General features: G+C 43.1%; 1 protein-coding gene across 1 annotated transcript in view; it reads left to right on the forward strand.

Moving 5' to 3' along the window:
• The window catches only part of LOC142255707 (NACHT, LRR and PYD domains-containing protein 12-like), a 37,257-nt gene extending 25,072 nt beyond the window's left edge, over window positions 1-12,185 (forward strand). The window contains exons 7-8 of the mRNA XM_075327161.1: window positions 5,147-5,314; window positions 11,106-12,185. Coding sequence (XP_075183276.1) covers window positions 5,147-5,314; window positions 11,106-11,424 — 487 coding nt within the window. The 3' untranslated portion in view covers window positions 11,425-12,185. The remainder of the gene's footprint in view (window positions 1-5,146; window positions 5,315-11,105) is intronic.
• The last annotated feature ends 1,256 nt before the right edge of the window (window positions 12,186-13,441 follow it).

Below are 13,441 nucleotides of genomic sequence, written 5' to 3' on the forward strand. Positions count from 1 at the left end.
ACTAGTGTCTCCATACAGGATGTGAGGAGTGTGTGCGGAGAATGGGACAAAATCCACCTGAGCAATGCAGGCGACTAGTGTCTCCATACAGGATGTGAGGAGTGTGTGCGGAAGAATGGGCCAAAATCCACCTGACCAATGCAGGGGACTAGTGTCACCATACAGGATGTGAGGAGTGTGTGCGGAAGAATGGGCCAAAATCCCCCCTGAGCAATGCAGGTACTAGTGTCTCCATACAGGATGTGAGGAGTGTGTGTGGAAGAATGGGCCAAAATCCACCTGAGCAATGCAGGTACTAGTGTCTCCATAAAGGATGTGAGGAGTGTGTGTGTGGAAGAATGGCCAAAATCCACCTGAGCAATGCAGGCGACTAGTGTCTCCATACAGGATGTGAGGAGTGTGTGCGGAAGAATGGGCCAAAATCCACCTGAGTAATGCAGGCGACTAGTGTCTCCATACAGGATGTGAGGAGTGTGTGTGGAAGAATGGGCCAAAATCCACCTGAGCAATGCAGGCGACTAGTGTCTCCATACAGGATGTGAGGAGTGTGTGCGGAAGAATGGGCCAAAATCCCACCTGAGCAATGCAGGTACTAGTGTCTCCATACAGGATGTGAGGAGTGTGTGCGGAAGAATGGGCCAAAATCCACCTGAGCAATGCAGGTACTAGTGTCTCCATACAGGATGTGAGGAGTGTGTGCGGAAGAATGGGACAAAATTCACCTGAGCTATGCAGGCGACTAGTGTCTCCATACAGGATGTGAGGAGTGTGTGTGGAAGAATGGGCCAAAATCCACCTGAGCAATGCAGGTACTAGTGTCTCCATACAGGATGTGAGGAGTGTGTGTGTGGAAGAATGGGCCAAAATCCACCTGAGTAATGCAGGCGACTAGTGTCTCCATACAGGATGTGAGGAGTGTGTGTGGAAGAATGGGCCAAAATCCACCTGAGCAATGCAGGCGACTAGTGTCTCCATACAGGATGTGAGGAGTGTGTGCGGAAGAATGGGCCAAAATCCCACCTGAGCAATGCAGGTACTAGTGTCTCCATACAGGATGTGAGGAGTGTGTGCGGAAGAATGGGCCAAAATCCACCTGAGCAATGCAGGTACTAGTGTCTCCATACAGGATGTGAGGAGTGTGTGCGGAAGAATGGGACAAAATTCACCTGAGCTATGCAGGCGACTAGTGTCTCCATACAGGATGTGAGGAGTGTGTGTGGAAGAATGGGCCAAAATCCACCTGAGCAATGCAGGTACTAGTGTCTCCATACAGGATGTGAGGAGTGTGTGTGTGGAAGAATGGGCAAAATCCACCTGAGCAATGCAGGTGACTAGTGTCTCCATACAGGATGTGAGGAGTGTGTGCGGAAGAATTGACCAAAATCCACCTGAGCAATGCAGGTGACTAGTGTCTCCATACAGGATGTGAGGAGTGTGTGCGGAAGAATGGCCAAAATCCACCTGAGCAATGCAGGCGACTAGTGTCTCCATACAGGATGTGAGGAGTGTGTGTGGAAGAATGGCCAAAATCCACCTGAGCAATGCAGGCGACTAGTGTCTCCATACAGGATGTGAGGAGTGTGTGTGGAAGAATGGGCAAAATCCACCTGAGCAATGCAGGTGACTAGTGTCTCCATACAGGATGTGAGGAGTGTGTGCGGAAGAATTGACCAAAATCCACCTGAGCAATGCAGGCGACTAGTGTCTCCATACAGGATGTGAGGAGTGTGTGTGGAAGAATGGCCAAAATCCACCTGAGCAATGCAGGCGACTAGTGTCTCCATACAGGATGTGAGGAGTGTGTGCGGAAGAATCGACCAAAATCCACCTGAGCAATGCAGGCGACTAGTGTCTCCATACAGGATGTGAGGAGTGTGTGCGGAAGAATGGGCCAAAATCCCACCTGAGCAATGCAGGTACTAGTGTCTCCATACAGGATGTGAGGAGTGTGTGTGGAAGAATGGGCCAAAATCCACCTGAGCAATGCAGGTGACTAGTGTCTCCATACAGAATGTGAGGAGTGTGTGCGGAGAATGGGACAAAATCCACCTGAGCTATGCAGGCGACTAGTGTCTCCATACAGGATGTGAGGAGTGTGTGTGTGGAAGAATGGGCCAAAATCCACCTGAGCAATGCAGGTGACTAGTGTCTCCATACAGGATGTGAGGAGTGTGTGCAAAAGAATGGGCCAAAATCCACCTGAGCAATGCAGGCGACTAGTGTCTCCATACAGGATGTGAGGAGTGTGTGTGCGGAAGAATGGCCCAAAATCCACCTGAGCAATGCAGGCGACTAGTGTCTCCATACAGGATGTGAGGAGTGTGTGTGGAAGAATGGCCCAAAATCCACCTGAGCAATGCAGGCGACTAGTGTCTCCATACAGGATGTGAGGAGTGTGTGTGGAAGAATGGCCCAAAATCCACCTGAGCAATGCAGGCGACTAGTGTCTCCATACAGGATGTGAGGAGTGTGTGTGGAAGAATGGCCCAAAATCCACCTGAGCAATGCAGGCGACTAGTGTCTCCATACAGGATGTGAGGAGTGTGTGTGGAAGAATGGCCCAAAATCCACCTGAGCAATGCAGGCGACTAGTGTCTCCATACAGGATGTGAGGAGTGTGTGTGGAAGAATGGCCCAAAATCCACCTGAGCAATGCAGGTGACTAGTGTCTCCATACAGGATGTGAGAAGTGTGTGCGGAAGAATGGGCCAAAATCCACCTGAGCAATGCAGGCGACTAGTGTCTCCATACAGGATGTGAGGAGTGTGTGCGGAGAATGGGACAAAATCTACCTGAGCAATGCAGGCGACTAGTGTCTCCATACAGGATGTGAGGAGTGTGTGCGGAAGAATGGGCCAAAATCCCACCTGAGCAATGCAGGTGACTAGTGTCTCCATACAGGATGTGAGGAGTGTGTGCGGAAGAATGGACCAAAATCCACCTGAGCAATGCAGGGGACTAGTGTCACCATACAGGATGTGAGGAGTGTGTGCGGAAGAATGGGCCAAAATCCCCCCTGAGCTATGCAGGAGACTAGTGTCTCCATACAGGATGTGAGGAGTGTGTGCGCGGAAGAATGGGCCAAAATCCACCTGAGCAATGCAGGCGACTAGTGTCTCCATACAGGATGTGAGGAGTGTGTGCGGAAGAATGGGCCAAAATCCACCTGAGCAATGCAGGCGACTAGTGTCTCCATACAGGATGTGAGGAGTGTGTGCGGAAGAATGGGCCAAAATCCACCTGAGCAATGCAGGTGACTAGTGTCTCCATACAGGATGTGAGGAGTGTGTGCGGAAGAATGGGCCAAAATCCACCTGAGCAATGCAGGCGACTAGTGTCTCCATACAGGATGTGAGGAGTGTGTGCGGAAGAATGGGCCAAAATCCACCTGAGCAATGCAGGCGACTAGTGTCTCCATACAGGATGTGAGGAGTGTGTGCAGAAGAATGGGCCAAAATCCACCTGAGCAATGCAGGCGACTAGTGTCTCCATACAGGATGTGAGGAGTGTGTGCGGAAGAATGGGCCAAAATCCACGTGAGCAATGCAGGCGACTAGTGTCTCCATACAGGATGTGAGGAGTGTGTGCGGAAGAATGGGCCAAAATCCACCTGAGCAATGCAGGTGACTAGTGTCTCCATACAGAATGTGAGGAGTGTGTGCGGAGAATGGGACAAAATCCACCTGAGCAATGCAGGTGACTAGTGTCTCCATACAGGATGGGAGGAGAGTGTGCGGAAGAATGGGCCAAAATCCACCTGAGCAATGCAGGCGACTAGTGTCTCCATACAGGATGTAAGGAGAGTGTGCGGAAGAATGGGCCAAAACCCACCTGAGCAATGCAGGTGACTAGTGTCTCCATACAGGATGTGAGGAGTGTGTGCGGAAGAATGGGCCAAAATCCACCTGAGCAATGCAGGCGATTAGTGTCTCCATACAGGATGTGAGGAGTGTGTGCGGAAGAATGGGCCAAAATCCACGTGAGCAATGCAGGCGACTAGTGTCTCCATACAGGATGTGAGGAGTGTGTGCGGAAGAATGGGCCAAAATCCACCTGAGCAATGCAGGTGACTAGTGTCTCCATACAGGATGTGAGGAGTGTGTGTGGAAGAATGGGCCAAAATCCACCTGAGCAATGCAGGGACTAGTGTGTCCATACAGGATGTGAGGAGTGTGTGCGGAAGAATGGCCAAAATCCACCTGAGCAATGCAGGCGACTAGTGTCTCCATACAGGATGTGAGGAGTGTGTGCGGAAGAATGGGCCAAAATCCACCTGAGCAATGCAGGCGACTAGTGTCTCCATACAGGATGTGAGGAGAGTGTGCGGAAGAATGGACCAAAATCCACCTGAGCAATGCAGGCGACTAGTGTCTCCATACAGGATGTGAGGAGTGTGTGGGAAGAATGGGCCAAAATCCACCTGAGCAATGCAGGCGACTAGTGTCTCCATACAGGATGTGAGGAGTGTGTGGGAAGAATGGGCCAAAATCCACCTGAGCAATGCAGGCGACTAGTGTCTCCATACAGGATGTGAGGAGTGTGTGTGGAAGAATGAGCCAAAATCCACCTGAGCAATGCAGGCGACTAGTGTCTCCATACAGGATGTGAGGAGTGTGTGTGGAAGAATGGGCCAAAATCCACCTGAGCAATGCAGGAGACTAGTGTCTCCATACAGGATGTGAGGAGTGTGTGCGCAGAGGAATGGGCCAAAATCCACCTGAGCAATGCAGGCGACTAGTGTCTCCATACAGGAGGCATCTGGAAGCTTTATCACCAAGAAAGGCTTGTGTACGAACTATTACATAAAACTCAGTAATGTGTTCAATAATTTTGTCCCGTGTCGTTTCTAATTATTACGCATAATTTAATTTATGTACATCTAAAGTTTTATTTCTTTGCCTGTGTGGATTGGATGGGTTGTTACTGACATCTAGTGAGAAATTCATGTCAAAAACAACTTTAAAAATACATTTACTTGGAAAATTGGTGACGTGTTCAATACTTATTTGATGTATATACAGTATGTGACAAGGGAAGGTCACATGTTTAGGGTTTTACACTCTACCTTTGTACCAAAGCATCAGATCAGGTCAAAATAGGTTTCTGAATGAGCCCATTGTGTTTATCTGGTGATATTTCGTTGCAGCATGTGCGGAAACAGCATCGGGTCAGAAGGCGTCCAGTGTCTGTGGAAAGCACTGAGCTATAACCAGACTCTGGAGGAGCTGTACGTAGACATCACCGGAATCACAGACAGTGGCCTGGACAACTTACTACCATGCCTGGCAAACAACAAGACCCTGCGGCTGATAACGTAAGTAACACTATGTACAAGAATATAACTGCTATAATACTGCCCCCTATGTACAAGAATATAACTGCTATAATACTGCCCCCTATGTACAAGAATATAACTGCTATAATACTGCCCCTATGTACAAGAATATAACTACTATAATACTGCCCCCTATGTACAAGAATATAACTACTATAATACTGCCCCCTATGTACAAGAATATAACTACTATAATACTGCCCCTATGTACAAGAATATAACTGCTATAATACTGCCCCCTATGTACAAGAATATAACTGCTATAATACTGCCCCCTATGTACAAGAATATAACTACTATAATACTGCCCGCTATGTACAAGAATATAACTACTATAATACTGCCACTATGTACAAGAATATAACTACTATAATACTGCCCCCTATGTACAAGAATATAACTACTATAATACTGCCCCTATGTACAAGAATATAACTACTATAATACTGCCCCTATGTACAAGAATATAACTCCTATAATACTGCTCCTATGTACAAGAATATAACTGCTATAATACTGCCCGCTATGTACAAGAATATAACTACTATAATACTGCCACTATGTACAAGAATATAACTACTATAATACTGCCACTATGTACAAGAATATAACTACTATAATACTGCCTCTATGTACAAGAATATAACTACTATAAGGCTATGTGCCCACGCTAGAATGTCCCTGCGGATTTTTCTGACTGAAAATCCGCGACTTTCGCGGCAAATCCGCACCCGCGGATTTGCCGCGAATTTACCGCGGATTTACTGCGGATTTGCCGCGGATTTACCGCGGATTTACTACGGATTTGCCGCGAATTTACCGCTGATTTACTGCGGATTTGCCGCGGATTTTGATGCGGATTTCATTTATTTTTTTTCCCCCATTCAAAAACAAAAATCCGGACCAAATCTGCACCAAACAATTGACATGCTGCAGATTTTTCCGGATCAAAATCCGCGGCAAATCCGCAGCGGAAAAATCCGCAGCATGGACACAGCATTTCCAAAATGCCATTGAAATGGCTTGGAAGTGCCGCTGCTGCAGATTTTCGGGAAATCCGCGGCAAATCCGCGGCAAAATCCGCGCAAAATCCGCGGTAAATCCGCAGCGTGGGCACATAGCCTAATACTGCCCCTATGTACAAGAATATAACTACTATAATACTGCCCCCTATGTACAAGAATATAACTACTATAATACTGCCCCTATGTACAAGAATATAACTGCTATAATACTGCCCCTATGTACAAGAATATAACTACTATAATACTGCCCCTATATACAAGAATATAACTACTATAATACTGCCCCTATGTACAAGAATATAACTACTATAATACTGCCCCCTATATACAAGAATATAACTACTATAATACTGCCCCCTATGTACAAGAATATAACTACTATAATACTGACCGATATGTACAAGAATATAACTACTATAATACTGCCCCTATGTACAAGAATATAACTACTATAATACTGCCTCCCTATGTACAAGAATATAACTGCTATAATACTGCCCCTATGTACAAGAATATAACTACTATAATACTGCCCCCTATATACAAGAATATAACTACTATAATACTGCACTCTATGTACAAGAATATAACTACTATAATACTGCCCCTATATACAAGAATATAACTACTATAATACTGCTCCTATGTACAAGAATATAACTACTATAATACTGCCCCCTATGTACAAGAATATAACTACTATAATACTGCCCCTATGTACAAGAATATAACTATTATAATACTGCTCCTATGTACAAGAATATAACTACTATAATACTGCCCCCTATGTACAAGAATATAACTACTATAATACTGACGCTATGTACAAGAATATAACTACTATAATACTGCCCCTATGTACAAGAATATAACTACTACTGCCCCTATGTACAAGAATATAACTACTATAATACTGCCCCTATGTACAAGAATATAACTACTATAATACTGCCCCCTATGTACAAGAATATAACTACTATAATACTGCCCCTATGTACAAGAATATAACTACTATAATACTGCCCCCTATGTTCAAGAATATAACTACTATAATACTGCCCCCTATGTACAAGAATATAACTACTATAATACTGCCTCTATGTACAAGAATATAACTACTATAATACTGCCCCTATGTACAAGAATATAACTACTATAATACTGCCCCCTATGTACAAGAATATAACTACTATAATACTGCCCCTATGTACAAGAATATAACTACTATAATACTGCTCCTATGTACAAGAATATAACTGCTATAATACTGCCCCTATGTACAAGAATATAACTACTATAATACTACCCCTATGTACAAGAATATAACTACTATAATACTGCTCCCTATATACAAGAATATAACTACTATAATACTACCCCTATGTACAAGAATATAACTACTATAATACTGCTCCCTATATACAAGAATATATCTACTATAATACTACCCCTATATACAAGAATATAACTACTATAATACTGCTCCTATGTACAAGAATATATCTACTATAATACTGCCCCTATGTACAAGAATATAACTACTATAATACTGCCCCTATGTACAAGAATATAACTACTATAATACTGCCACTATGTACAAGAATATAACTACTATAATACTCCCCCCTTTGTACAAGAATAAAACTACTATAATACTGCTCCTATATACAAGAATATAACTACTATAATACTGCTCCTATGTACAAGAATATATCTACTATAATACTGCCCCTATGTACAAGCATATAACTACTATAATACTGCCCCCTATGTACAAGAATATAACTACTATAATACTGTTCCCTATGTACAAGAATATAACTACTATAATACTGCCCCCTATGTACAAGAATATAACTACTATAATACTGCTCCTATGTACAAGAATATAACTACTATAATACTGCCCTTATGTACAAGAATATAACTACTATAATACTACCCCTATATACAAGAATATAACTACTATAATACTGCTCCTATGTACAAGAATATATCTACTATAATACTGCCCCTATGTACAAGAATATAACTACTATAATACTGCCCCTATGTACAAGAATATAACTACTATAATACTGCCCCTATGTACAAGAATATAACTACTATAATACTGCTCCCTATGTACAAGAATATAACTACTATAATACTGCTCCTATGTACAAGAATATAACTACTATAATACTGCCCCTATGTACAAGAATATAACTACTATAATACTGCCCCTATGTACAAGAATATAACTACTATAATACTGCCCCCTATGTACAAGAATATAACTACTATAATACTGCTCCTATGTACAAGAATATAACTACTATAATACTGCCCCTATGTACAAGAATATAACTACTATAATACTGCCCCTATGTACAAGAATATAACTACTATAATACTGCCCCTATGTACAAGAATATAACTACTATAATACTGCCCCCTATATACAAGAATATAACTACTATAATACTGCCCCCTATGTACAAGAATATAACTACTATAATACTGACCGATATGTACAAGAATATAACTACTATAATACTGCCCCTATGTACAAGAATATAACTACTATAATACTGCCCCTATGTACAAGAATATAACTACTATAATACTGCCTCCCTATGTACAAGAATATAACTGCTATAATACTGCCCCTATGTACAAGAATATAACTACTATAATACTGCCCCTATGTACAAGAATATATCTACTATAATACTGCCCCTATGTACAAGAATATAACTACTATAATACTACCCCTATATACAAGAATATAACTACTATAATACTGCTCCTATGTACAAGAATATATCTACTATAATACTGCCCCTATGTACAAGAATATAACTACTATAATACTGCCCCTATGTACAAGAATATAACTACTATAATACTGCCCCTATGTACAAGAATATAACTACTATAATACTACCCCTATGTACAAGAATATAACTACTATAATACTGCTCCCTATATACAAGAATATAACTACTATAATACTGCTCCTATGTACAAGAATATAACTACTATAATACTGCCCCTATGTACAAGAATATAACTACTATAATACTGCCCCTATATACAAGAATATAACTACTATAATACTGCCCCTATGTACAAGAATATAACTACTATAATACTGCCCCCTATATACAAGAATATAACTACTATAATACTGCCCCTATATACAAGAATATAACTACTATAATACTGCTCCTATGTACAAGAATATAACTACTATAATACTGTCCCTATATACAAGAATATAACTACTATAATACTGCTCCTATGTACAAGAATATAACTACTATAATACTGCCCCTATGTACAAGAATATAACTACTATAATACTGCCCCTATATACAAGAATATAACTACTATAATACTGCCCCTATGTACAAGAATATAACTACTATAATACTGCCCCCTATATACAAGAATATAACTACTATAATACTGCCCCTATATACAAGAATATAACTACTATAATACTGCTCCTATGTACAAGAATATAACTACTATAATACTGCCCCCTATGTACAAGAATATAAGTACTATAATACTGCCCCTATGTACAAGAATATAACTATTATAATACTGCTCCTATGTACAAGAATATAACTACTATAATACTACCCCTATGTACAAGAATATAACTACTATAATACTGACGCTATGTACAAGAATATAACTACTATAATACTGCTCCTATGTACAAGAATATAACTACTATAATACTGCCCCTATGTACAAGAATATAACTACTATAATACTGCCCCCTATGTACAAGAATATAACTACTATAATACTGCTCCTATGTACAAGAATATAACTACTATAATACTGCCCCTATGTACAAGAATATAACTACTATAATACTGCCCCCTATGTACAAGAATATAACTACTATAATACTGCCCCTATGTACAAGAATATAACTACTATAATACTGCCCCCTATGTTCAAGAACATAACTACTATAATACTGCCCCCTATGTACAAGAATATAACTACTATAATACTGCCTCTATGTACAAGAATATAACTACTATAATACTGCCCCTATGTACAAGAATATAACTACTATAATACTGCCCCCTATGTACAAGAATATAACTACTATAATACTGCCCCCTATGTACAAGAATATAACTACTATAATACTGCCCCTATGTACAAGAATATAACTACTATAATACTGCTCCTATGTACAAGAATATAACTACTATAATACTGCCCCTATGTACAAGAATATAACTACTATAATACTGCTCCTATGTACAAGAATATAACTACTATAATACTGCCCCCTATGTACAAGAATATAACTACTATAATACTGCCCCTATGTACAAGAATATAACTACTATAATACTGCCCCTATATACAAGAATATAACTACTATAATACTGCCCCTATATACAAGAATATAACTACTATAATAATGCCCCCTATGTACAAGAATATAACTACTATAATACTGCCCCTATATACAAGAATATAACTACTATAATAATGCCCCTATGTACAAGAATATAACTACTATAATACTGCTCCTATGTACAAGAATATAACTACTATAATACTGCTCCTATGTACAAGAATATAACTACTATAATACTGCCCCTATATACAAGAATATAACTACTATAATACTGCTCCTATGTACAAGAATATAACTACTATAATACTGCCCCTATGGACAGAGTTGTGAGTTGCATACATAAATCCTCTTCTTTCCTTCTTAGCATTGTAGGTAATAAGCTCAGTGACAGAGGGAAGGAGGTTTTGCTGGAGCTGCAGGGACGCGTGCCCGGCCTGAAGATTCTCAGCAGTTTCATGGGTGACATGGGGCTGCTTCAGGCGTACTTGGATTGGGTGGAGGAACTAAAGGAAAACTCGCAGCAGATGGAGTCAGTGAAGAACGTTGATGCCTTGCATAATATATTGTCAGAGCTCCGGAAGGAGGATCCCGGAGAGAAGCCGCACGACCTCAGGGAAAGAGCAGCCCAGCTGGAGAGGGAGATTCACCTGCTCCTTCAGGCATCCTCAGACACCGGGAGATAAGGAATAGAGGGTAATGCAGAGGACTAAGCACTCCGATATAACGCAGGGGGACCTGAAAGTTTTGTGAACTCTTCAGAATGTTCATTTTTGCAAAGATCACTAGTTCACAAAGGAACCCAAGGTCACTGCTAAGCAACTAAAGGCCTCTCTCACATCAGCTAGTGTTAATTTTCATTGATGGAACACTGAACTCGGAAATTTGGGAGAAAAACCAAAGGAACACGTCAGGACATCAGTTCATGGGAGAAAACCACGAATATCGAAGAGTTGAAGCTGATTTTTTGGGAGGAATAGGCCAAAATTCCTCCATCCGATGTTAGTTCTTTATCTACTTTTAAGAATTATGTGAAAAATAATAAAATTTCAAGCACCGCTATATATCAATATATATGTCAAATGGCGGTGTGACGCCGGGAATCACCACTGACAGTTAGCGGTAAGGTCGGCGTACAACAGCGCCGCACACTGTAGTGGCCGTGAACGGTACTGCACGCTCTTTAGTTGTCACTTATATAATAGTATTACATGTAATATACCATTATGCTAATTTAATTTGTACCTATAGTGTTATAATCCCCTCATCGGAAATTATAATTCATGGTATTATAAAGTTATAAAGGACAGATGAGACAGTCATTAGACTGTTTATATAGAGGGGGGAGGGGAGGATATAAACACTGTATATACAGTATATGTACATTGTTAATGTGAAAAAAAAGCTGCACCGAACAATGTAACCTGTGATAAGTGATTGTTATATTTTTTTATGGTTCTTATTAATAAATTACAAATAAAACACATTTAAAGGAACAGTACATTTCTGGTTTGATCTGGTGAGGCTGCTCCGTACAGCACAGGAGAGGCTGCTCCGTACAGCGCAGGAGAGGCTGCTCCGTACAGCGCAGGTGAGGACGCTCCGTACAGCACAGGAGAGGCTGCTCCGTACAGCGCAGGAGAGGCTGCTGCGTACAGCGCAGGTGAGGACGCTCCGTACAGGGCAGGTGAGGACGCTCCGTACAGGGCAGGTGAGGACGCTCCGTACAGCATAGGAGAGGCTGCTCCGTACAGCGCAGGAGAGGCTGCTCCGTACAGCGCAGGTGAGGACGCTCCGTACAGGGCAGGTGAGGATGCTCCGTACAGGGCAGGTGAGGATGCTCCGTACAGGGCAGGTGAGGATGCTCCGTACAGCGCAGGTGAGGACACTCCGTACAGCGCAGGTGAGGACGCTCCGTACAGGGCAGGTGAGGACGCTCCGTACAGCGCAGGTGAGGACGCTCCGTACAGGGCAGGTGAGGACGCTCCGTACAGCGCAGGTGAGTACACTCCGTACAGCGCAGGTGAGGACGCTCCGTACAGGGCAGGTGAGGACGCTCCGTACAGCGCAGGTGAGTACACTCCGTACAGCGCAGGTGAGGACGCTCTGTACAGGGCAGGTGAGGACGCTCTGTACAGCGCAGGTGAGGACGCTCCGTACAGGGCAGGTGAGGACGCTCCGTACAGGGCAGGTGAGGACGCTCCGTACAGCGCAGGTGAGGACGCTCCGTACAGCGCAGGTGAGGACGCTCCGTACAGCGCAGGTGAGGACGCTCCGTACAGGGCAGGTGAGGACGCTCCGTACAGCGCAGGTGAGGACGCTCCGTACAGGGCAGGTGAGGACGCTCCGTACAGCGCAGGTGAGGGCGCTCCGTACAGCGCAGGTGAGGACGCTCCGTACAGGGCAGGTGAGGACGCTCCGTACGAGGACGCTCCGTACAGCGCAGGAGAGGCTGCTCCGTACAGCGCAGGTGAGGACGCTCCGTACAGCGCAGGTGAGGACGCTCCGTACAGCGCAGGTGAGGACGCTCCGTACAGCGCAGGTGAGGACGCTCCGTACAGCGCAGGTGAGGACGCTCCGTACAGCGCAGGTGAGGACGCTCCGTACAGCGCAGGTGAGGACGCTCCGTACAGCGCAGGTGAGGACGCTCCGTACAGGGCAGGTGAGGACGCTCCGTACAGGGCAGGTGAGGACGCTCCGTAC

This window comes from Anomaloglossus baeobatrachus, chromosome 11 (assembly GCF_048569485.1).
Source record: "Anomaloglossus baeobatrachus isolate aAnoBae1 chromosome 11, aAnoBae1.hap1, whole genome shotgun sequence".
NCBI classification, from domain to species: domain Eukaryota; kingdom Metazoa; phylum Chordata; class Amphibia; order Anura; family Aromobatidae; genus Anomaloglossus; species Anomaloglossus baeobatrachus.